This window comes from Acyrthosiphon pisum, chromosome A2 (genome assembly GCF_005508785.2).
Source record: "Acyrthosiphon pisum isolate AL4f chromosome A2, pea_aphid_22Mar2018_4r6ur, whole genome shotgun sequence".
NCBI lineage: Eukaryota > Metazoa > Arthropoda > Insecta > Hemiptera > Aphididae > Acyrthosiphon > Acyrthosiphon pisum.
Genome location: NC_042495.1, coordinates 38,229,081 through 38,253,661, shown reverse-complemented (window position 1 = coordinate 38,253,661; position 24,581 = coordinate 38,229,081). Strand labels below are relative to the sequence as shown.

At 26.1% G+C, this 24,581-nt stretch overlaps 5 protein-coding genes across 10 annotated transcripts in view; 1 reads left to right on the top strand and 4 right to left on the bottom strand.

Moving 5' to 3' along the window:
* LOC100168079 (neurexin-4) overlaps window positions 1-7,635 on the bottom strand; it is a 19,689-nt gene extending 12,054 nt beyond the window's left edge. Inside the window, exons 1-3 of one of the 3 annotated variants that reach the window (XM_008186853.3) lie at window positions 7,357-7,635; window positions 7,049-7,141; window positions 266-462 (exon numbers count right to left, since the gene is read on the bottom strand). In XM_008186853.3, coding sequence (XP_008185075.1) covers window positions 266-462; window positions 7,049-7,141; window positions 7,357-7,423 — 357 coding nt within the window. In that variant the 5' untranslated portion in view covers window positions 7,424-7,635. Of the gene's footprint in view, window positions 1-265; window positions 463-609; window positions 807-7,048; window positions 7,142-7,356 lie in introns of those variants that run through there. The other 2 variants (XM_008186852.3, XM_008186854.3) reach the window with 2 other exon arrangements.
* Window positions 2,450-3,422, bottom strand: LOC103309983 (L-aminoadipate-semialdehyde dehydrogenase-phosphopantetheinyl transferase). The gene has a single exon (XM_016806067.2). The coding sequence runs from the start codon at window positions 3,371-3,373 to the stop codon at window positions 2,525-2,527; it is 849 nt and encodes a 282-aa protein (XP_016661556.1). The 5' UTR covers window positions 3,374-3,422; the 3' UTR covers window positions 2,450-2,524.
* A 6,336-nt stretch (window positions 7,636-13,971) lies between the features above and the next one.
* Window positions 13,972-15,051, top strand: LOC100164075 (ribosomal RNA small subunit methyltransferase NEP1). The gene is given in 4 exon segments (NM_001293537.1): window positions 13,972-14,196; window positions 14,265-14,508; window positions 14,602-14,810; window positions 14,886-15,051. Coding segments are annotated over 4 exon segments (699 nt in total). The 5' UTR covers window positions 13,972-14,064; the 3' UTR covers window positions 15,000-15,051.
* A 2,482-nt stretch (window positions 15,052-17,533) lies between these two features.
* Window positions 17,534-21,052, bottom strand: LOC100166117 (myrosinase 1). 4 transcript variants are annotated; one of them, XM_029489808.1, is made up of 13 exons: window positions 20,826-21,051; window positions 20,244-20,292; window positions 20,056-20,152; window positions 19,671-19,804; window positions 19,468-19,602; window positions 19,275-19,397; window positions 19,035-19,215; window positions 18,875-18,972; window positions 18,646-18,787; window positions 18,408-18,556; window positions 18,211-18,345; window positions 18,040-18,146; window positions 17,534-17,921 (listed from the first exon to the last, which is right to left on the bottom strand). In XM_029489808.1, exons 3-13 carry the CDS (start codon window positions 20,135-20,137, stop codon window positions 17,774-17,776), a joined length of 1,434 nt encoding a protein of 477 aa, XP_029345668.1. In that variant the 5' UTR covers window positions 20,138-20,152; window positions 20,244-20,292; window positions 20,826-21,051; the 3' UTR covers window positions 17,534-17,773. The 4 variants fall into 4 exon arrangements, with proteins under 4 accessions (XP_029345668.1, XP_001946492.1, XP_016661558.1 ...); XM_001946457.5 differs by lacking the exon at window positions 20,826-21,051 and adding an exon at window positions 20,360-20,488; XM_016806069.2 differs by lacking the exon at window positions 20,244-20,292 and having other exon boundaries at window positions 20,826-21,052.
* A 492-nt stretch (window positions 21,053-21,544) lies between these two features.
* Window positions 21,545-24,581, bottom strand: part of LOC100159972 (homocysteine S-methyltransferase YbgG) — a 3,893-nt gene continuing 856 nt past the window's right edge. Inside the window, exons 3-5 of the mRNA XM_001946360.5 lie at window positions 24,048-24,310; window positions 21,841-22,049; window positions 21,545-21,783 (exon numbers count right to left, since the gene is read on the bottom strand). Of these exons, the coding sequence (XP_001946395.2) occupies window positions 21,636-21,783; window positions 21,841-22,049; window positions 24,048-24,310 (620 nt within the window). The 3' untranslated portion in view covers window positions 21,545-21,635. The remainder of the gene's footprint in view (window positions 21,784-21,840; window positions 22,050-24,047; window positions 24,311-24,581) is intronic.

The following is a 24,581-nucleotide window of genomic DNA, read 5'->3' as shown; positions in this document are numbered from 1 at the left end:
CCCCAAGCAACCCCAAGCACCCCCCTATGTGTGCCTATGCAGGGTCGTGTATCCCTTATCTTGCCGACCATGGTCGGGCGTGTAGACACAGCGATTATTAATATTTAATACTAAGCAATATTCAGAAAGTAAACAAAACAATCAAAATTGTACGTAATGAAAATCAATCATATGCAATAAGAGAACACAACTACTAGCAGACAACATAATATTACAACACTACTAAATTTAAAAATAACACTCAAGGCAATCATAAAACTCAAACCTCAATGTTGCCATGAGAATCTTCAATATTTGTCCAACCCTTCCCATTATCAGAGTATTGTATACAATATTCCTCGATAAATTCTAAAGTGGAAGACCGGCCTTGAGTAGAAATAGAGCATATTTTCACTCTAGTCAAGAATTCAACAATGAAGTATTGATCAAGAGAATCATATGCAGAAGTCCATGCCATGTATCCTAACAAAATTCTTAGTTATCAATAAAAAAACTATATACTTTGTAATTAATATTTAAACTCTAAAAAATAATTATCTCACCTTATTTATAGATATTTAAAATGTTTTAAATTCTAGGTACCTATAGAGTTAGTGTATCATAAATTACCTTAGTATTCCCAGATGACTCTTTGTATTCAGCATAGTCTAGGCCATTTGAACCATAACTAATACCAAAGGTTTCTACATATTCTGAAGATTCTGCTCTACCTTGGGTCAATATGGATGTTACAGTCATGGTTTGGCCTAGGTCGATTATGAGATACTGAGCGAAATCAGAGCTGTATGCTGTCCATGCATTACGTCCTAGAGTACAACACAAGCAAACAAACACACAAAAATAAAACTAAACTATTTTAAACAAAAAAAGTGCAAAAACTATTCTAAATGGCTTTAACACTTCTATAAATGTTATTTTTAGTTCAATTTTTCAATTTATTTGTATTTAATTTCAAAATTACTGAGAAAAAAATGTTTAAATTATTGAGATTAAATATATAATATACATGTATGTAATATAATATATTATTAACAATGATGAAATATTAGATTTTACGATGATGTGTTTTTAAATTTTAAATTTCTTGTGTCTGTGTACACAGACACATGGGAAAGTGAATATAGTTGGTGCATTGGGGAGATTTTTGGTGTAATTCTAAAAAAATAACTGTAGATATATGTAATTTTCACTGGTTGCTTATATAAACATTTTCTATACACCACAACATTTTTCAAATATTTTGATTTGTTTTGAACTGTTTACGGACATTTTCAGTTTTTTTTTATGAACATCAATACAATTTTATTTGTTGGGCTAAAAAAGGTGAATATTTGACAAAATATATCAAATTTTAAATTTTAAAGCTAAGGATTGAAAATTTAAAACAAGGTTTCACGTAAATAAGTTTTATATAAATTACATTATTTACAATAATATCATGTTTTATACTTGGTAATATTAATAATATCATAGGCTAATAGGCTATCATTGAGAATTTCCAAAAATAATTTTAACAAGCAACACTTGATACAATAAAAAGATACTCTAGACAGTACTTTTGTTTTATTATTTATTATGTTTGGTAAATAGTTATAAAATATGAAAGTTTATCAAGAATTGTGTTAAATGTAATATATTTAAATTCATAAGTTCATCATATTACTAAAAATTATGAGTACAAACTACAAAGTATTTAAAATTTTTTTAGCAATGATGACTTTAAAAATTAAAGCTTATATTAAATATTTTATTAGTAAATCAAAAAAAATGTATAAATGTATGTATATTAGATTTTAATTAAAATATAGAATATACTGGTATACAACATTCTTTTTGTGTAGAACTATTTTTTCATAGGTATAATTTAAAAGTTTCAGGTAATCATAAACATACGATATGATATACATATCAATTGGAAGTTAAGTATAGTTTTGAAAAAGCATTTTAGGAAATGCATCAAGGACTGAAAGTAATGAATACGCAATATTTTAGAATTATTTTGTTTTGTGATAATTTAATAAATATTATACAAGTGTAAGTATAATGTAGTTAGGATGATTTAATTATTACAATATTATTCCCATGTAATTGTAATCAAAGAAAGATATTAGATTATCATTTGTATATAATAAACATAATAAGTATATTACAAATAAAATAAACATAATATTTTTTTTTTATTGGTACCAGTCAATAACATTTCCTCCTTGGCAACTACTTGTACAAGGCACGCATAATCAAATAACCCCTTTTATTATACTTGTCAAGAAAACAAAATTATACAACCAATTCTTCATAAATATAATAACTATTACTACAGAACATGCGATAATATAAAACAAATATATTTTCTTATTTCCTTCCATATTATTTTTAAAATAACTACATGCTATCTGAAATATCAATATTAACATTATTGTTGATTTTATAATTGAATTGACTACAAATGTATATAATAATATGTCATTATATATATTATATTATATTATATTATATTATATTATACACGAATAATTTATTACGATTATGGTTGTTCTTCTTTATTCAAGAATAATTTACAATAGTTTTCATCTTCTTCTGTTATCATTTCTGCATTACTTATTAGGTCTTGGAAGGTTATAAGCTTAAAGTTAACTGGGGTTATAGATCCTTTAATGCATACAGTTATTGTATAATCATCGTACAAATATTCATGAAAACTCCAATCTGACATTAATTTACCATCAACAAATAATTCAGTATCACTCAATATTAAATCTTTCTTCAATTCATTTTTTGGAACGAAACATATTTTTTTTAGATCAATTGTTAACCCAGTACCAGTTGCTTTTACATAACTTTCTTTCAAGCACCAAAATCGATAAAATGAATTCGTTTTTTTCATATCTGTTCCTTTACTAATATACGCCCACTCATTTGAATGGAAGTTTCTATGCATTAATCTAAAAAACTCATTTAAACTTTTTCCACCTTTATAACAGTTTCTCATAATATCTATTCCTACACTAATATCTTCTTCACCAGCTAAAACAACAAAGTTTCCATCATGTGATACATTAAAATTTAAGTTGAATCCTTCTATTATGGGTTTGTTATTTAGATCTCTTTTTGTTTTTATTTTTGACCAGGGTAATTGAATAGCTTCTGATAAAAATTTTCTAATCATTAGTTGTCCTATAATTGAGCGTTTAGCATCTCGTTTAAAAACAAATCGACCAATTCTTTCTTTTTCTTCAAGTTGTATAGAACGAGAAGCTTTAGACCAATCATTTTCTGATGGAAACCAATTGCCACAATCGAATACCCAACGAACCCTGTTTGATGTTGTCATTGTAGGATTGTACTGTGCAAAATTCTTTAAAATGATGTGCATAAAAATTTATATTCTTTGGGACAGTTAAACAGCCACTATGCTACATTTAAACACCTAAACAAAGGAAACAACCGAAGTCAATCACCAATATAAAAATAATTCTTATATATTTAATCTAATACATATCATTATTGCAATATATTCAAATCTTAAAAATGTCCATTAAATAAGTTTATACAAATTATTAATTGTATGTATTACTATTATAGGTAATTGTTATTATGCTATTAATTTATTTATATTTGTACGCTACATAAACGATCTAAAAAGCACAATAATGAGCCACACAAAGAATAATTTGTAATTAGATATTAGATAATTTACATAAAAATTACAATTATAAATGTTATTGACTGGTAATTTAACATGGATATTTTTAACTACATAACATCACTCATATTTTGAAAAATGCTCACAAACGAAAATTGGAATCAAGGTATGTGGAATCAGGTATGTGAAATACATATTTTTTGAAGTATAAATAATTAGAAACAAATAATAATTATAAACAGAACTACTCCACTTATCCAAAAATGGTCAAGAGGACGTCAAACCCACAGTGAGATCTTCATTTAACAATTGAACAAAAAAGCAAATTTACAGTTTTGTGCTATTAATAATAGAGTGAATTGACTTATTATTAAACTTAAGAAGTAACTTAAAAAATAATATTATCTAGGATGTATCATAAGTTTTTTTCATATTTTTTATAAATATTTTAATTTTAAAGCGAGTCATGAGCATTTTGAAATTGGAATATCTTACATGATTCAGGTTGACTCTGCCTCAATTTGAAATTAAAATATGACTAAAACCCCAAGAGGTGTCCTAGACAATATTTATATCTTTAAGTTCAATAATTTGTCATTTCGCTCTAATACTAAAGCTAACAACACAAAATAGGTATAGCAATTGATACTGCCAGTTTTATACATAAACATTGTACGTTTGTAATACAAGGAAAACAGACAGATTTTACAACCTCTTTAAATGTTAAAAACTTATTGGTTCCTGTTTACATGCATACATATTTTTGTTTGGATAAAGTTTTTCTATAATATAATTTCTAAAAAACAATTGACCAATTTCCATTCTTTGGAAGAATGTAATATAACTTCTTTAATATATGAAGTTAAATTATTGTAAAACCAAGAGCATATCACTTAGAATTTCAAATATGTTATTGGTCAAAACATATAGTTCACTTACGATTATACATTTTTTTTGTTTAGATAATCATTTAACTCATACTATTAATTTTTTAACAACCGTAATTTTTAGCTTAATGATAGTAATTTTTTATTCACATTTAATATTTGAAACTTTAATTAATTGTACTGCCTATAAATTAAATAAAAGATGTTTTATTGTTTATGTATTTATAATAATGATCCAGTGCCTAACTGATACTGCCAGTTAAATAACCATAATATAACCTACAAAGATTCTACAATAGTCAATAAGACATAATATATAGTGAAATAATTTTCAAAATTTAAGTATTATAAAAGAATGTAAGTAAGTAAAAATATAGGGTTGAGAAAATGGTAAAAAGTAGTAAGTATATTAAGGGATTTTTAAGGGATTTTAGTTATAAAAAAGGTAGACTTTAGTCCATAATAAATTAAAAAGAGAATAGTGAACATACCTAACATATTATAAACTAGGTATTAGCTTATGGGTGTAGAATTAATTATTTTTTTTCATTCAATTTTCTATAAACTATTACCAACCATAAAGACTAAACATCAACTCTACAAATTGTAATTAATCATTTAATACAATGTTCACCTTACAAATAATCTACCAATAATAGTTGTATAAAATAACTTATCTACCTACGTGAAATTTAACATTTGTGTTACTAACAATGTTCTAGAAACAAATATCTTTGAATATATTTAAAATATTAAATTTGTATCTAGTAATAAAAAACTAAATAACATTAATGTAACTCAATATATGTTTGTTATATATTATATTTTAACAGTGTTGGGTAGGAACGTAACGGAAGTAACGCGTTACGTAATTTCATTAGAATTTTATCCAAGTAACGAAAATGTAATGGAAATTACTTTTGATAAGTAATTTCTATAAAATAACACGTTACAGTTTAGAATTATTAAGTACCTACCTATTGCCCAAAAAAAAAATTATGTATAATGCAGGTATTATTATGTTTACCCATCAATCTTATATATTTATATATTTAATTTTAACTCGCCACAATTCAGTTTTCAATTGTTTTGACATGTCCAATTGCACGGTAAATCACGAGAAAAGTTATTATTTAATTTGATCCCTCTAAATAGGTACCTAAGTACCTTTGCAGAATGTTTCCTATGATATCTATTATAGCGTGGTCTAATGAGTTATATACGCAACTATTAACTATGCAGGTTTTATAAATAATTTAGTGTTGTACAAAAACTGTTCAATTTGAAAATACTTATTAGTTATTGCTGTATTTAGAATTTACATTAGAATACCTATAACATTTTATTTCTGATAATTAAATAGAATCGAAATATTTATACATTACGCCGTTATAAATCATTATAGCCATTTCACATTTGGCATTTATAAGAACGGTTTATTTTTATAATTGTTTAAGTTATTATTATGTTCTATATGTATTGCGATTTTATTTTCACAAACATAATATTTAATAACACAAATACAAGATTGAGTACTATTATTCCTTATTTGGTATTAGTCGATCAGTCGACACTCTACTGATAGGTATAGGTATAGGTTTATGTTGTCAGTTTGTGACACAAATACATAATATTATAATTAACTATATAATAATTATTACTATTGATAAGTAGCTACAATTAATTAGTACTATTTTTTAATAGTCATAACTCATAAGTAATTACTATTGTAATATTGTTATGTAAATATGTATTAACTGTACATTTTCTTTTTTTTGTACACATTTTTTATATTATACCTTTTTACCATTGGTAATGTATTTCTATAAAAAGTTACATTATTGCCTGCAGAATGATAATTGCCAAGAAATTTGAAAAAAAAATTATTTTTTTTTTTTGTAACGAGAAAGTAATGAGTTACTTTTCTATTTGAAAAGTAAAGTAATTTCACTACAATTTTATTTTATTTGAGTAACGAGTAAAGTAACTTAATTACTTTTTAAAAGTAACTTACCCAACACTGTATTTTAATAATAATAATTAGGTACTAAAACAAAAAGTAAATTCAATGATTCAACAACACAATATGAACAAATAATAAAATCTACTAGTGCATTTTTTAATGGCATACATATTTTAGTATAAGTCAATTTTAAATATCAAGGTTGCATAACTAAAAAACGTCTTACCGATAGTTGATGATGTAAAAGAATCCAAGATAAACATTACTTTTTTTATAGTAATTAGGTACATTATTTTTTTAATTTTTGCAATATCTAGTATATCATTAATTAATAAAAAAGATTTTTTTCTGCTTTAGCCACATCAAAATATAAAACATTTCAATAAAATGTTATCAATAGGAAATTTCTTTTTTAATCTATAGTGCAACTAGGTAATATAATGATTAATATGGTGGTATTTAGACTAAACAGTTGCAATATTCACGACAAATTTATTTAAAACAATAAAAAGGAATGTATATACGTAAATATTGGAAATACAAATTTATAATTACCATTGAGTATAGCATTTTCTGGTCCTCTGTCTGGTAATGAAGAAGTTGCTCTGAGTGCTGCTTTTTCTAATAGTGGTTCACCACAATCGGAATCTATAACAATGCGAGTTAATTAAGTAATTTATTGTATAGTACAACCCAAATACCAGAATAGATACCTAAATTAATTTTAAATATTTATCAGAAATGAATTATTTAATGAAGATACACACATTTAAAGTAATTAGGGTTCTACCTTGACATAAAAAAGTAATCATGAAATCTAGTACAAGTCTTGTTGACAAACAATAAAAATAGTTATTACTCACCAGTTTTAACATTTGAGCATAATCCAACAGCAATAGCTATTATAATGAAATGTAAAACCTCACTCATTTTACACAAAGTGGTAGAAAATCACAAATATAATCTAATCCACATATTTTATATACTAGGCACTAAATGGATGGAATAATTCGAACAATTAAAGTTCAAACGTTCAATGATGGACTTGCATGATTCACAGTTGAGTGTTGAAGCGCTTGTTTTGTACTTTGTAGTTTACTTTTTGATTAAGGAATTCCGTTTTGATGGTAACAAGTAATAACCAACATGGTTTGGGTGGATCGACAATGATGGCACGCCCTATGACTGAATAAATCATAACAACGATAGCGCTATCTTGTAACGAATATATAATATGCGAATATATATACTTATCTATGGATTATACAATAATATTATACCCACAGATAATATGTATAATAACTAGGTACCCGACTCTAGAGGCCTTTATAGTTACTATATCCTATATAATGGTAGGTATACAGAAAAAAAAGCCACGGAAAAAATAGGGTATTATAATTCCTTAAGCAACAATTTTAAATATCAGTTTTATCCAGAAAAATGTTTAAACACTTTATTTGATTTAGTTGGTACATCGACCGCCAGAAAGTTATTGTTAAACTACAATATTATTGAACCATTTGCAAGTATTTATGAAAATATTGTAGATTTGTTGAAAAAGAAAACAGATAACATTATTATAAAATTTATATTAAAAGTAATGAGTCATTACTATAATGCGACGAATTTGAAACTGATGAAGATGATTTTGGTTTAATACGTATATAAATTGTCATTTGTAACTATGGGATAAATAGATTTACAGATCTAGATAGTATCTAGATAGTATCTATAGTCATTCGTTTTTTAATTACAACAAAATAAGAAAATCGTTACGTTACGTAACTTACGTGAGAAATCGAGTGAATATCAAATGTTGTAAAAATATGAATTTCAAACGCTCATAAAAATGTAATTTGACTTGCTTGTAGACATTTTTTTTTGAAAAAGGTAGACAAACTTATGAGGAATCTTGTATTACATTTTTAAATCTTAGATTTAAAAAGAACATTTTTCATGAATTTCTAACTACAAATTATTTGCACGTTTTCGTCATTTTTACGTATTTTGTCAATATTTAAACTTTAGATACTTATAAAAAAAAATTGTGATTATCGATTTTTAATTTTTTTCATCTGCCTTTGAAACAATATAATAGGAACCTTCTATTAAATTTTCAAGCTTCTTTAACCAACAAATAAATTTTTATTGATATTTATAGAAAAAAAAAACTAAAAAAAAATGGAAACTAAAAATTTCCGTAAAAAGCTGAAAATAAATTAAAATATTTGGAAAATTTTATGGTGTATAAAAAATGCTAATATAAACATTCAGTCAAAATGTTATGTACCTGTGGTCATTTGTTTTAGCGTTGTACCAAAAACCAAAATCGATTTTCTCGAAAACAGATTTTGCGTAAAAATTCCCATTTTTTTCTTAATTTTTCTTTTGTTTTACCCGGCGCTTCAAAAAACTACTGGCAAATTGACTTTTGATGCACAAAGTACCAACTAGAGTCACTTTCCTATTAGAAAAGGTACTGTTAAAGAAAATCCAAGCACTTTTACTGTCCTAAAAGGTGATGACAGACACAAAAAAATTTTTTTAAAAAAATACACATCATTGTAAAATCAATACATTCATCGTTTTACTCAGAATCTAAAAGTGGATGTCGCTCTGCTATACGGTAGGTTACAAGTAGGTCACTGTATAATGGGTAGTATTAAATTTGAATTCAATTATATAATATCATTGTATAAGAAAAACGATTCTGAGCGGAGACGGTATGTCAGTCTAGGTATATAAGACATACATATTTAGGTATACTTATATATAGTATTATTAATAATTTTCAAACTAATCATATCACAATATCCATTAGGTACTTATAACGCGTTATACATCAACAACAAACCGTGATACTATCATAGATATATAATAGTACCTATACTTTAGAAGTTTCAAGTATCCACGAATAATATTATACAATCACAATAAATTAACTAAAACAGTTACTCTAGGTTTTTTAATATGTAATTTCGTCCAAATTTGAACTTAAAATGACTATAAAAATAAACTGTGTCTTTAAAATTTGACTTTCTTATAGACATTTTTTTTTGATAAAGGTATAGATAATCTTATAAGGAATCTTGTATTACATTTTTAAATCTTAGAAACATTTTTACAAAATCTTAACCCAAAATAATTTGCTAATTTTCGTGAATTTTCCATATTTTGTCAATTTTTGAACTTTAAATGCTAATAAAATAAAACTGTGACTAAGGATTTTTAATATTTTTCAAACGTCATTGTAACAATATAGTAGGAGCCTTGTATTAAATTTGCTAGTACTTTTACTCAACAAATAAAGTTTTATTGAAAAAAAAACTAATAAAATTGGAAACTGAAAATGTCCCTAAACAGTTCAAAACTAATCAAAATATTATAGAAAATAGAAATATAAATAACCAGTGAAAATTGCATGTATCTACGGTCATTTGTTTTAAAGTTACACCAAAAACCAAAGTCGATTTTGTTAAAAATCGATTTTGCGTAAAAATTCCCATTTTTCCTTAAGTTTTCTTTTGTTTATCACGGCGCTTTTAAAAATGACTAGGTATTTTGACCTCCCCAATGCACCAACATAGCAATTTGTATTGAAATCCTGGTTCTACCAACTACCATTATGAAATGGATGCTTGACAAGTGCATACACATTGAACAGGTAATAAAAATACTATAGAAAATTACGTCCGGGATTTTTTGGTTTCTAAAATAGGTATATAGTAAATTACGCCCGTATCTAAGTGACGTATGGATAAAATATTAGAGTTACAATCTAAAATTTACATAAAAATTAATAGCGTAAATGAATCTTATTAATTTCAAAACACCAAATAAAAAAATAAAAAAATTGTTCAACAACGCAATGAAAACACTATTATACGAGGGCTGTATATGTGAAGATGTCAAGATGATGTCTCATTACTATGTTGATAAATGATATTATTATATAATTTAAAATTGTATTTTTTATTAGGTATATATATATTATATTGTAATATTTAAAACAACTTTTACATTAGGTACTAAAAAATTAATTATTCCATTTTTATTAACTAATTTATTTATTTCAAGCAAACCAAAAATTCGTTATGCTAAATTACTATCATAAAAATAATATTTCTGTAAGGCGCAATTTACTACATACAAATGTAAACAAAGTAAACTTGAAAAAATACTGGTCACAATTTACAATTTTTTCATTTCGTCGGGCGCAATTTACGTTTGTCCTTATGAAATATTATGGTGTTGCCATTCCTGTTTTTCTATATCCGCAGTGGTAGTCCGTCAATGCATTGTCTCATTTGTCTCATGAGGCCTAACCCTTTGTTGTCGTTTTCGTAGGTGAACGCCGTTTTCGCAAATGCGAATAAACAGAATTCCCCTAGATGACTAGATCGTAATTTGCTTTCGAGTGGCACTTTAATTATAATCAGTGGCGCCCAGCGGCGGATCCAGAATATTTTGATAGGGAGGGCACAATAATCATTCTTGTAAAATTTATTTAAAAATATAATACAATAAAATAATCTAATATATATTACTATCTATCTTGCATATCAACTTATATTACCTAACTTATATATTAGTATATTACAAACTTAATTCTTAAATATCTAATTGAAGTTTTCTGATATGTTTTGTAGAAAATATGTCCAATACTTCTTCTGGGGTTATTTTAATATCTTTATTAATATTAAGCATTGTTAAGCCGTTGAGTCTACTCTGGTTCATTGTAGACCTTAAATATGTTTTTATGCGTTTCAACGAACTGAATGATCGTTCTGAAGTCGCTGTTGTAACGGGTATAATATATAATATTTTTAATATTAGGAAACATATATGCAGATTTATAAGCTTCCATAAGTGTATCTGCTTTCTCAGATTTTGTCTTCCATTACTCTTTCCATAAATACAGTTCTCCACGAAGTACTTCAATGCTAAATGGTAAATCCGCTTCATATTTTTGAGCCGCATACAATATTTCTTCATCAGGTGTATCATATTCGAAATAATATTTTGGAATAATTTTTCTTAAGTTAGAAATAACATTATTATCTTTAGGAAATCGTAAATTCAATTCTGATTTAAGGTAATCTAAATAAGGTAAAAAAATATTTATTCGATAATATTCCGCTGGATCATTATGTTTAGTATTTGCTCGATGTCGTTGTATGTTTGTTATTCTGGGAATCCGTATTTCAACATCCATTTTTTCAGCTTTAATTTTACTTTTTAGTTATATTAATATAATATAAAAATACACAAAATTATATAATTAATATTCAATATTATCAATAGGTACCTACAGATTCTAAAAATTGAAATAAAATAAATACTTACATTGATTATTAATATGTTTCCTCATAAGATGTTCGTGACCAAATGTACGATATTACTAGTATATTTTGTCACAATAAGTTATTATGTGAAAGAAGATAATATAATAATAAGATTAGTGAAATAATAATGCTTTTACATTTTATATACCAAAAAATATATATATACTGACGTCTGACATACGATATACACATAATAAAATGTATTTAAGTTTTAATCATATATATAGTCCTAAATTATTATTTTTTTAAATTACGCCACTATTATGTACGAATTCAAATAATATATAAATAAAATTCAAGTTATAAACTTGCTTAACACTTAAATTATAATTAATAAAATAAAATAATCATGGTAAAGTAATTAGGTATTTATCATTAGCAGTTTACCATTATGTAGACAATAGCAAATAATAATAATAATGCCAATTATTTTATTCAAAATCAAACCCAATATGTAAGAAATGTATTGTCATTGCACAAAATGTCCATAAAAAATAAAACTATCGATAGGCCAATTATATATACAAAATTCAAGGGGCTGCAAGTGCATATCCTTCCCCCCCAAAATTATATAATTTATTTACAATGTCAATACTTTTATTAACATCCTATGACAAAACATAATTAATAAAGCCAATATCCATATTATATATACAAAACTTGTTAATAGTTTAAATATACGTTTATGATTTTGTTGGCTTCATTCCTAGACTTATAGAAACAAAGGGGAGATGTAATTAACAGCTCTGTTGTTAATACACAGATATAGGAGTGGAGTGTACCTACCTTGTAATTGGGTAAGTTGTAATATGTTACAATATATAGACTACACACAGAATGCAAATCAAAATTTGAGAAAGTTTAAAATTAATCAATTAAATAATATGCCATAAATCACGAATTAGTACTTATACCCTATATAATCATCTACATTTTTATACTGACAATAAACTGACATTTATCAATGGGTTTGATTTTTAAACTACATTATTACCTAGTTGATATACCTGATGGCTGATAATATTTATTTCAAAATATTTTATTGGCTAATATTTTCCAATAATTTATATGTGGGATATAGTAGGTATAGTTGTAATAGCCTAGGTATAAATCAATTTCAATTTGTAGTAAAAAGTTTATACTTAAAAAGTAGTAACAATGTTTATAAGAGTTGTCATTTTGTACGGGCAACAAAGTGCGCGGGATCAGCTAGTAGCTTATATAATACCAATTAAGTCACCAAATAGGTAAATGATAGCAGCACATTCAAAGTAATGTAAACAACTGGATAGGATATTGAAACTGAATGTTGAACACTCGACTCACTTGGCTCACCTAGAGGCTTATGGAGCATTGTGAATTTGTGATGTGTTACGAATTAATAATCATTAAATTGAAAGCAATGATAAATAATCTCTTGAAGTAGGTACCTACACTTTTGGTCGGAATTTGCTTTAGCTTACGTTTGTATGCCGATGTGTCTTTTAAAAATATCCGATATTTATATTAGTACCTATATCTACAAGATGATTCTTATATCATGAAACACTCATTATTTAAAAAGTATTAATTTTAAACAATTTCAAGTTGTTAAAAAATTATATTTTAAAATATTTTTTTATCGTTATATTTTTTTTAAGGTATTTACTTTTTTGAATGATAACATAGAGTTTTAATTTCATATTCCAAAGCAGAATATTTGTCTAAGTATTTCGAAACATAAAAATCGAATTTAGAGCGAGTACCTATAGTTTATGAGTTAGGTATAAGTAAGGCTCTATAATATCTTATATAGCTCTCTAGGTATAAGCAGTGCTCGGGACTTAAAACATTTGCTTACTTTTATGGATTGACTTAAAATGTAGCAGAGTGCTATGGAAGTGTATGTAATGTTACAACACGTACAATTATGAGATTTGAAAGTGTTATTTTTGCTTTTTTCAAAAAAATGCTTACTTCCAGTTTTTCGGGTTATTTTGTTTTTTTGACAATAGAATTATGATCATACCATAATATTATATTGTTCTATGGTCATACTGGATATTACATTCCGTAATTCTGATAATAATTTTAAATGATAGTAGCTAATGATAATAGTATGATATCGTGATAACATCTAAACAACAGTCAGTCGATAACACGTGTTTTTTAATTTTTCTTGTTATTAATTTGTAATTTTTAATTTATAATATTAATACTTGTTATTCCTACTGCTTATATATTATAATGGGTAAAAAACGTAGGCGTACTGACGAAGATACCGAATTTGATTTGACCAGAAAAGCCAAAGAAGTAAAGGACGACAATGAAAAACGTCTAATTGTTATTTTAGAAAACGCTCAGTTGGAAACTGTTAAAGTAATTCGAATGTTGATTGATTATTTAATATTGTAATCTTTAACGATTAATTGTCTTAAACTTCACAGGTAGGAAAGTCTTTTGAACTATTAAACCCCGATGAACACTCACATATATTACGAAAACACGGCCGAGAGATAGGAAATTGTAGACCTGACATTTCTCATCAATGCCTATTGATGTTATTCGACAGTCCCCTAAATCGTGCTGGCCTACTTCAAGTGTACATTCACACAGAAAATAATGTTCTTATTGAAATTAATCCTCAAACACGAATCCCTAGAACATTTAAACGTTTCGCTGGACTAATGGGTAATAATCATGATTCAGATACACATAATAATAATTTAATATACCTAGGTATTATATTAATAATTAAGTCTTATTTTATTGTTCATTTTTTAGTTCAGCTATTACATAAATTTAGTGTAAGAGCAGCCGAAACATCTGCCAAACTAATGAAGGTAATAAAAAATCCTATCACCGATCATTTACCTGCAGGTTGTCGAAAAGTGGCAACATCATTTTCAGCTGAAAAACCTATTAAGCCATCTGAACTTGTTCCTCAAGATGCTCCAATTGCTTTTGTTGTTGGTGCAATGGCTCATGGACAGGTATTGAAATTTATATATGCTTAGTAGGTCTTATTAATTATAATGATTAACTAACTTAAATTTATTATGCCATAGATTAAAGCAGATTATGCCGAACAAACGGTAGCGATAAGTAACTATCCACTATCAGCCGCATTAACATGCACTAAGATTTGTTCAGCTTTTGAAGACAGTTGGGGTATATTGTAAGATTGTACATGTTATGACTATGTTTTTTTCTTAATAAATTGTTTTGTATTAATATGTCTAACCTAACCTTCCAACTTAAAGTGAAGATTTTTAAAAATAAATACAATTTGAAAACACTTATAAAAACAAAATATTTTAATATACTGAACTACTCTGTGCTAGAGGAGAATATTACCGGGACCAGACCAAAACTCATCTGAATCCACGCATTCCCCACTCAACAACAACAGTTTGTTAAGAGGACGCTACATTGATATTTGTTGTCTCTACCTAACAAGTGTGTTACATAACAAATTTTACACTCAACAGATTACATTTAGCTCTGTTAGTTTAAAAATTGTTTATAAATGAGTGAATACACATCTCATAAAATTTAAAGGTAAAATTATTATCAAGGCAATAACATAGGTTTTTTATTATTTTTTATTTAAAGCGATTTATGAGTATTTTAAGATGTACAAACAATTTTAAAATAAGACAAACGTGATTTGTTGAGCGTAAATTTGGTATGTTACTCACTTGTAAGACGGTGACAACAAATGTCATTGTGGCATCCTTTCAATGTTAAGTGTGTTCGGCAACACTCGACGCTATAATTTTGATATAATACACAACCTATACTGTCACGGCACAGTAGGGAAAATTGTGCCTCGGACCATTCGCTGCCGTCAGTCTGCATAGAAATCTATTTGAAGTATATTATATTGTGTAATTAATTTCAAGCATATTAATATTAAATAGTCTGATATAAACTGTGGGATTTAAATAGGTATAATTTTGTTGATAGTCAGCAAGTCTATTATTTCATAAAATATTTTTATCGCCCTAATATTGTGTGTTTGTACCTATATTATAAAGTGATACTGTGATAGGTATAAGATATAACCAATGTTGTAAAAATAATTGGTATCAGTGTCGTAAGTGATGTACCATAATTTTCTGCTTTCACAATCTTCGTGTAGTGTTGTAAGCAATCTCCCGAAAAAATATGTAAAAATAGTTTATACAAATTATTAAAGTATATTTTATTAAATATTAATTTATCAAAATGTATGTTCCATACTAAAACAATATTTAAAAAATAATTTAGAAAAAATGTTTTTAATAAAATGTTGTTATATAGGTAAAGATACTATTATTAATATTTCTGTATTAATTAATCACAAGGTTGTTGTCATGTAAATAATTGAATCCTTTAGTGGATGCATAGATCCCTATATTTCTTCTTCAATCTGCCTTTCAAGCAAAAGGAAAGCTCCATTGATAAATACTTATGAATCTCTTTGTTTCGTAATACACTATAAACATTCAATATGGTGGGTATGGGCTCCGGTTAGTAAGTCAATGAATAATACCCTTATAACTAGTGGTTAACTCATCAAATTTTAAATCATAAAAATTATGGTACATCACTTACGACACAGATGTGTAGATCGCTTATGAAACAGTTACCAAAAAATTAAGTATAAAAGTACATGTATTTAAGTACTTTTCATATAATATTGGCTATTTGGCAATCCTATACAAGTGCATACACAATCATGACTTCCATTAATTGGTTTTAGAAAGTAATAAGTAATAACGATATAAATTTACTATAAAATATCCACACTGACAAAACGTCTTCTCTCAGCATCGTTTTCTGTATACAATGATATTATATCATTGAATTTAAATTTAATACCAATCATTATACCATAGGCTCAACTTGAGGGGGGCTTGGTTGTGCTTAGCACCCCAAATTTGTTCATGTTAATTTACATTTTAAGCTGATTTCCACAACATAAAATAACATTTAAAAAAATAAAAAGGCTTTAGCACCCCCAGATTTTTCATTGAAATTGTGCCCCTGCATTATGTAGTGCCCCACTTGTAATCTACAGTACAGCAAAGCAACATCCACTTAGGATTAGGCAGCCGTAAACGTCTCTGGATCAAAAAAACTTGTCGCTTTGAATCTATAAAATATGTTTAACCTTGAAGCTATGAGTGGATATGGATCAGAAGTTTAACAATCGGCAAGCAAACTTTCAATAAACATCGCACTGAAAGTTAAATGAGGTGTAAATTGAACTTTGTTGTGTATGTAACGTGATTGCCTATCTTGAGCACCGTGTGATTGTGAATTTTTGTATAAAAATTTGTTTTTTTATTAATACAAAATACTATTTTAAATTTTTATGAGGAACTATATGAAATATGAATAGACCCTCTTTAATTCTGTAATCATTGCAAATTATAAATAAACTATCTGGTTAGGTTGGCCATATAATAAACCATTTTATTTACTTTAAAAACTATCACATTAAAAATTTAAGTAAGAATAATAAAATGCAATTTTTAAAAATAAATAGTTTCTTGTTTGCAAGATGGTAGCGTTAAATGATTTTTTCAAGAATCTATAATAAATTATTATTTCTTTAATAGTACTTAAAAGTTAAATCCCCCAAAAAACCACTTCTGTATATTTAATGTTTATAAATATTTGCCACATATTAATTAAATATATGTGAAATATGTAAAAATTAACATAATATAATAAAATATTATATTATATTTTCATTATGGATATCATACTTTTACAATTAAGTTTCACTCACCAAATAATAATTAGTAACCATAAGTTATATGAATCTTAGAGTTATACATTATAATATTACATAAACAATATCGAGTTGTTAAGTTGTTACAGAAGGTTAGAGGTATGGTAATGCAATATTTATGATTTAAGAATAAACATGACAAAAATAATAATTATCGTAAATAAGATTTTTTCATAATTCAGATAAAGGTGTTTTACTAATAGAAGATGTTACCAATCGGCCAGTTGATACCACGTTCTTGAAAAATGTATATGATGCTTTTGGAGTACGAGTTCTTTGAGGATTATTAAAATCTACCTTAACAAGTCCAAAATGAATTCTGAAAAAAACAAAATAGTTAAACCTACATTGAAAAATAATGATTTACTGTATTATAACATTAAATATGCACACTTCACAAAAGATAATTTTTTATTGACAAATATAAAACAACTTACGCTAAACCATCCATCCATTCAAAATTATCCAAGAGAGACCATACAGTAAATCCTATAATATTGCAATTATCTTCATGTATTGCTTGTAATGTTGCATTTAAATAACCCTGTTAAATAAATATAATTTTAGCATAAATTACATACTGTCATACACTTATACTAAACTACTACCTTCATGTAGTTAATTCTATCAACATCGTCCAATTGGCCGTTATCTCCATATCCATTTTCTGTTATAATCAAAGGTGGATTGCCATATTCATTTTTTAACCATGTCAAAAGTTGTCTTAATCCATCAGGTACTGGCTGAAATATTATGATTTTAATAATACATAGTATACACAACACAGCTATGATTTGTTTATTACTACAAGCCACGGCGCAACAGATGGTTTTAACCATGATTCATCTACAGAGGTAACATATTCTGCATCTGAATTATAATGAGGATCTGGATCTCTTCCATGAGTTACTAAACGAGAAGAATAATGATTGAGAGCATAAAAATCTGCTGTACCTAAAAAAACATGGATATTTATTTTAAACTTTTTACTACGTAACTGGAACATAAATTATTTATAATTATGTTAACTGTTAAACATGCACCTTTAATTAATCTAATCTCATCTTCTGTAAATGTTGGTAAAGTTGACCACGGTCTACCTTCTTCTTTACTTTTTTTATCAACCCATTTTCTCATTATTGGAGGATAGTCTCCCTTGTATACTGGATGACTGAACCACCCTCTCTAAGAACATACAACAATATTTTATACCTAATAAGTTAATTCATCTTACGAATAAATAAAATTATATAATCAAACTATTTTTGTTACCTCAAATTGATTGGCTCTTTCAGCAGTATTTTTGTCATCAACTGACTCAACATTTTTTGGTATGAAAAATACTCCGTTTATTGAAATACTTATTTTTCCTATAAAAAATGTAGGTTTTAAGACTTAAATATTACAAACTCCATTACCGTTTGATTAGTACCTTGTTGTGTAGGTTTAAACATCTCTTCATACAACCTATATGCTTTTCCATGTGCAATAAGTTGTGTATGAGCCGCCAAATACAATCCGGTATTGTTTAAATTCAAGTATGGCGCATAGCCTTTAATGGCATAACCTTTACAAACCTCCATTGGTTCATTAAGTGTTATCCACCATTTTACCTATTATAAGTATAAAATGTAAATATAATTCATATTTTTCAAAAATGTATTTTACATACTCTGTCTCCGAAGTAAGTAAATAACACTCGTGCAAATTCTTTAAAATAATCTGACATAATTGGATTAACCCAACCTCCAAGATCTTGTAGGTATTGTGGCAAGTCCCAATGATACATTGTAACCTGAAGATAATTTAAATTATAAATTATAATTTTACTTCATCCCTCATTTTTAATTATAAAAAATATTTACTAAGGGAATAATATCATTGTTGATAAGTTCATCGATGAGACGATTGTAGTATGCTATTCCTTCTAGATTTAATGAACTCATTACTCCAGATGGTGCTATTCGAGCCCATGATATTGAAAAGCGATATAACTTCAACTAAATAGTGAAATACCTATGTATTATTTATGGTGTATTATAATTTGAATAAAAAAAGAAAAAATTACATTTAAATTTTTTGCAAGTGCTACATCTTCTTTATACTTGTGATAGGAATCACAGGCAATATCTCCATTAGTCCCATCTCTTATTAATTCCGGACTAGTATGAACCAAGCGATCCCAAATATTTTCTCCTTTTCCTAAAGAATTTACATAATTACATTTTGTATTTACAAAAATATATAATTATTCACAGTTAACATTAATGCAATTAACCTAGAATATTAAAAAGGGTATTAGATTATTGAATAATTTGAATTGCAAACATAATATGCTATTTACTATATAATATTTTTATTTGCATAGAAAAAAAATATATTATATAATATATGTTTAAGCTATACAATATGTTTATACTCATGTTTAGTTTATTTAACTATAATTTGTATACCGTCTGCATTCCAGCCTCCTTCAATTTGATATGCAGCAGTTGAAGCACCAAACATAAATTCATTTGGAAATTTATAATCCATGTTGAATATTTGAATCTGAATGAGAAATAATGGAAATCTTATAATTATAAGTAATGCATCAAATAATTGCAATCAAATATTAAAATAGGTATTGTATTACTCTTACCGATTAAATTTTTATTTAGTTCAATGAGAAACTTATTATCTATCAACTACTGTAAAACAAAAAATGTATCATTAAATATTATTATGAAATATAAATATGTCATAGCCTATAAGTACCTGAATTTATTGAAAACAAAACTTTAAACAAAAACTATCAAATACTGCCTAATTATTAGTTTATGAGGACAGACATATTTTTGTAGGTGCCTCGTTATGTTATTATGCACTGTCTTAGATCTTTTGAATGTTATTCTAATTAATTATAAATATTTTTTTTAAATTAATCTTTGATACCTATTATATAACAAAACAACATTCTAATTAGTTCTATTATTGATTATAAATACTAGTATTTACAATCTATGGTTTTACTTGTTGTTTTGTTGTTGGTGGTATTTATTATATTTTAATCTTTTTTATTGCTAAAAGTGCAGTTGAATGTTCTGAATAGGTAATATAATTATTTATTTTTATTTTTTTTTAATATTTTTTTTTGTATTTGTTCATGTCATAAAATAAATATTAATTTTTATAATTTATTATCTAATGAATATTTATCGATGTTTAGGTATTTAGTATTTACCTGTCTATTACAGCTTTATAGTCTTTCCATATTATATCCTTTGTAATAGCAATTGGTATTAGATGCAGCCTAATTTGCTGATCTGCTGAACTAGAAAACCAGAAAAAATCCGAATAGGTAGGCTAAAATAGTTTTGTAATTTGATTTCATACTTTTATCATTCGATAAGATGTTTTCAAACACCCCTTCTGCATGATTGGCTATAAACATATATCATATCATTTTTGCTTTTACTGTCTTTAATTTTAAAATAAATAATAAAATTAAAAAAATAAAAATAAAAAATTCTTTGTATATTGATTTTAAATAATTTGTCCACTTAAGATTGCTATTAATATTATAAGCAATGCAATTAGATAGAACTTAACATTCTTAGAAGCATGAGCAATTAAGCATTTCAATGACAAGTAAGTTGTTGTTTGTACAAAAATTAAATAATACATAGTTAATAGTTATATATATCAAATGTTTAATAGATTTATAATTAATTTATATAATATTATTATATAAAATATATATTAATTTATTGCATGTGAAATATGGTTTGAAGTAAATAAACAGTCAGTACGTATAGTTTATATAGATTATTATGATATTGATTTACTTCACTTCTGATTTAATTAATATATTGATATGGCTGGTAATTTGGATACAAAGTATAATTTTAATTGGAATAATTTCAAATACTTAGATTTGTTAAACAATAATATATAAAAATTAAAAAATATAAATACATTTTACATCAAAGTCCATAATTAACAATAACATGTAAACAAAAATCATAAAAACATTAAAATTATAAAAATTGCATTATAAATGTAGATCATCTATTAAACTTCTCAAACGTGCTATTTCAATAGCATCAGTTTTACAACAGCCTCCAAATATTTTTAATCCTTTTTTATTCCATATGTTAAGATCATCTATAGAAACTTTATATATTTGAGTATCATCATAACTGAAAACATTAATCCAATTAAAAAACATTTTATACTTTATATAAATAATAAATTACCAATTTTTAGTGATATCCCAAATGCCACCTCCGTTTGGATAAGTAATAAAATTAACATTTTTAGTCTTTACAGACATCAAAAGTGGTGTAATAAATTTTGGGTGCAAACAGTTCATACCAATGGCAATTAACTGTTTACAGTAATCGTTTGACCAGAACATTTCAACAGCACTTGAAAATGTTTCACCGTGACTCAAATGATTGCCATCCTAAGAAAGATATTACAAACATCAATCTAAACCAATGTTTTTAATACATGAATACAGTATACCTATAACTTGATATGTTATTATTTACTTTTATATAATTTGTGATGTAACTTTTTACAATTTATGCAATTTTTTTTTTTATTAAATTAACTATAGGTTGACCCAGACAGTGGCGTGGCGAACGGTAATTTCAGAGGCTATTGCCTCTGAGATTTTTCTTAAATAGAGGGGTGGGTGGTAGCCAGTGGGTCCCCTAGTAAATGTAATACAATATTCTTCATAGGTAGTCAATAACGATCTGAAATATAATTAGTTATATTATATTAATACATTATTATGCATTAAAACTTGGGATAATTGTAATTTGCCTCTGGAAAATTTTTAGTTCGCCACGTCACTGGACCCAGAAATGACTCTTTATGGTATATAAGTTCTCATTTCTCAAACATACTAGTAGAAGCTTTTCCCTCTCTCCAAGCTCCAAATTACCTATATTGATTCTTGATCATGATTAAAGACGGGATTTTTATTTTTTTACATATCTTTACTGAGAGTATGTAGCTCCATTTGGATAAGCTTTCTCAGCGATTCATTTACATATGAACTGATATACAACATTTTTTAGAGCTTAAAAAGAGTATTTTAAGGTTAAAGAATATTTTGTGTAAAAACACGTTTTAGGAATATATTGCCATGTTGGGTTCAAATTTGAATATTTTATAAAAAAACTAATAGATAATAAATATTTTTATTATTTAAAACTTGTTATTATTATTACTTTTTTAGTTGAATTATTTAAGTTTGAGTTATTTTAATACATAATATTATTCTGTGGTTGAACTATATGCAATCATTTTTTTATTATTAATACTATTATTTTTTGAATTTATAAGGTTGAATTATTTAAGTTTGAGTTTGAATTTTTTTATTTTTATTTTATTATTATTATTTTTTGAATTCACAAGTTTGTGTTACAACAGTTAAATATAGGTACACCAGTATGGCAGTATATTACCATATTATAGATTAAATATAACTGTTTATTTTTATAAATTGCTACTTTTATTTGTTTTCACAGTATTTAATACATTTTTATGAAAAAGAATATTTTTGCATTTAAAAGATTATTTTGATAAAATTATAGAGCATAGAAGCATCTTATTTTCTAATAAGATTAATAAATGATAAAATTAAAATGAATAATTGATCTCTAATGATAATTATCAATTAAGTTTTCTTTATAATTATAATATAATTTTAACTTTACTTCTACATTATTCTACATTACTATCAATGTTTCAAGTCCATAATTTGTTTCATACTTCAACGGTGCAACTTTTATTTTGCATTTTTCAGTAATTTTGTTAGTTTTAATGAATATATATAATAGATATTTGTACATTATACAACTTACTACTTTAAATTTAACTAATTTATAATATTATCTAAAGATAATTTATTAACTTGTCTGGATTAATAGGTTTTAATAGGTTTACAAATTTTCAATTATTGTTTTATGGTACATTGCAGCATCAATTGATCAAATCTCAGTTTTTTTTTTTTATATAAATGTTTAGTAAATTATATATTAGGTAAGTAGGTATCTAATAAAACATTGTATTAAAAAAATAATTTTATAAGTCAATTTTTAAGGGCATTATTTCAGTAAAATACTAAAATGCATTTTTGTCTATTTTTTAGAGCATTTAAATCTGGGCACTAATCATTAATTATATACAGATTCAAAATCTATTTTTATAGCTAACTCTTGATTTTGAGAACAACTTTTCACAAGTACAGCATGTAGTTACAGATAACAGATTATATAATATTATTATATTTAATATTGCATTTGTTTCATATTTTTTTATTTTTTTATTTTTTTTTTGAGATAGATTCAGAGCACGCAGTCGCACACTCTGCAATCTCATTGGTTTGACAGACACCAGTGAAGATAACACATTATTATGATTTATTATGATGGTAAAAAAAAATTACCTTGCATGAGAACGATAAACATGCTTTTTGATTTGGAAATTCAGTCAGTATGTTTAGCAAAATAGTAGCCTCAATGACAGAAGGTATGGTTTCAAAAAGCATTACATCGACTCCAGCCTCCACCAATGCTTGAATTCGAGGCTTATGCCAATCATATAACTCTTTTAAATTCATGGTGTCAATGTAATTACCATTATATTCTGAACAATCACGTAATGAGGCGCCATACGGACCAACAGATCCCATTATTTGTATATTTCGTTCTGTAAATTACTTGATCTTAAAAAATCATAAAATATTTTTGTGATTTTATTTCACAGCCTTCTATACTGATATAGGTATTAGGTATTAGGTAATGTAGAATATATTATTTTTGTAGGTAGGCGATAATCTAATATAGAAGCATAGGCGCAAATAGCGTTTGAGATTTGTGGGGGCTAATAGGGCTAATAGGGCCTTACTTTGATAATATTGAATAAACTTAAAACAAAATTTAGGAAATGTTTGGGAGGGCTATGGGCATTTTTTTGGGGG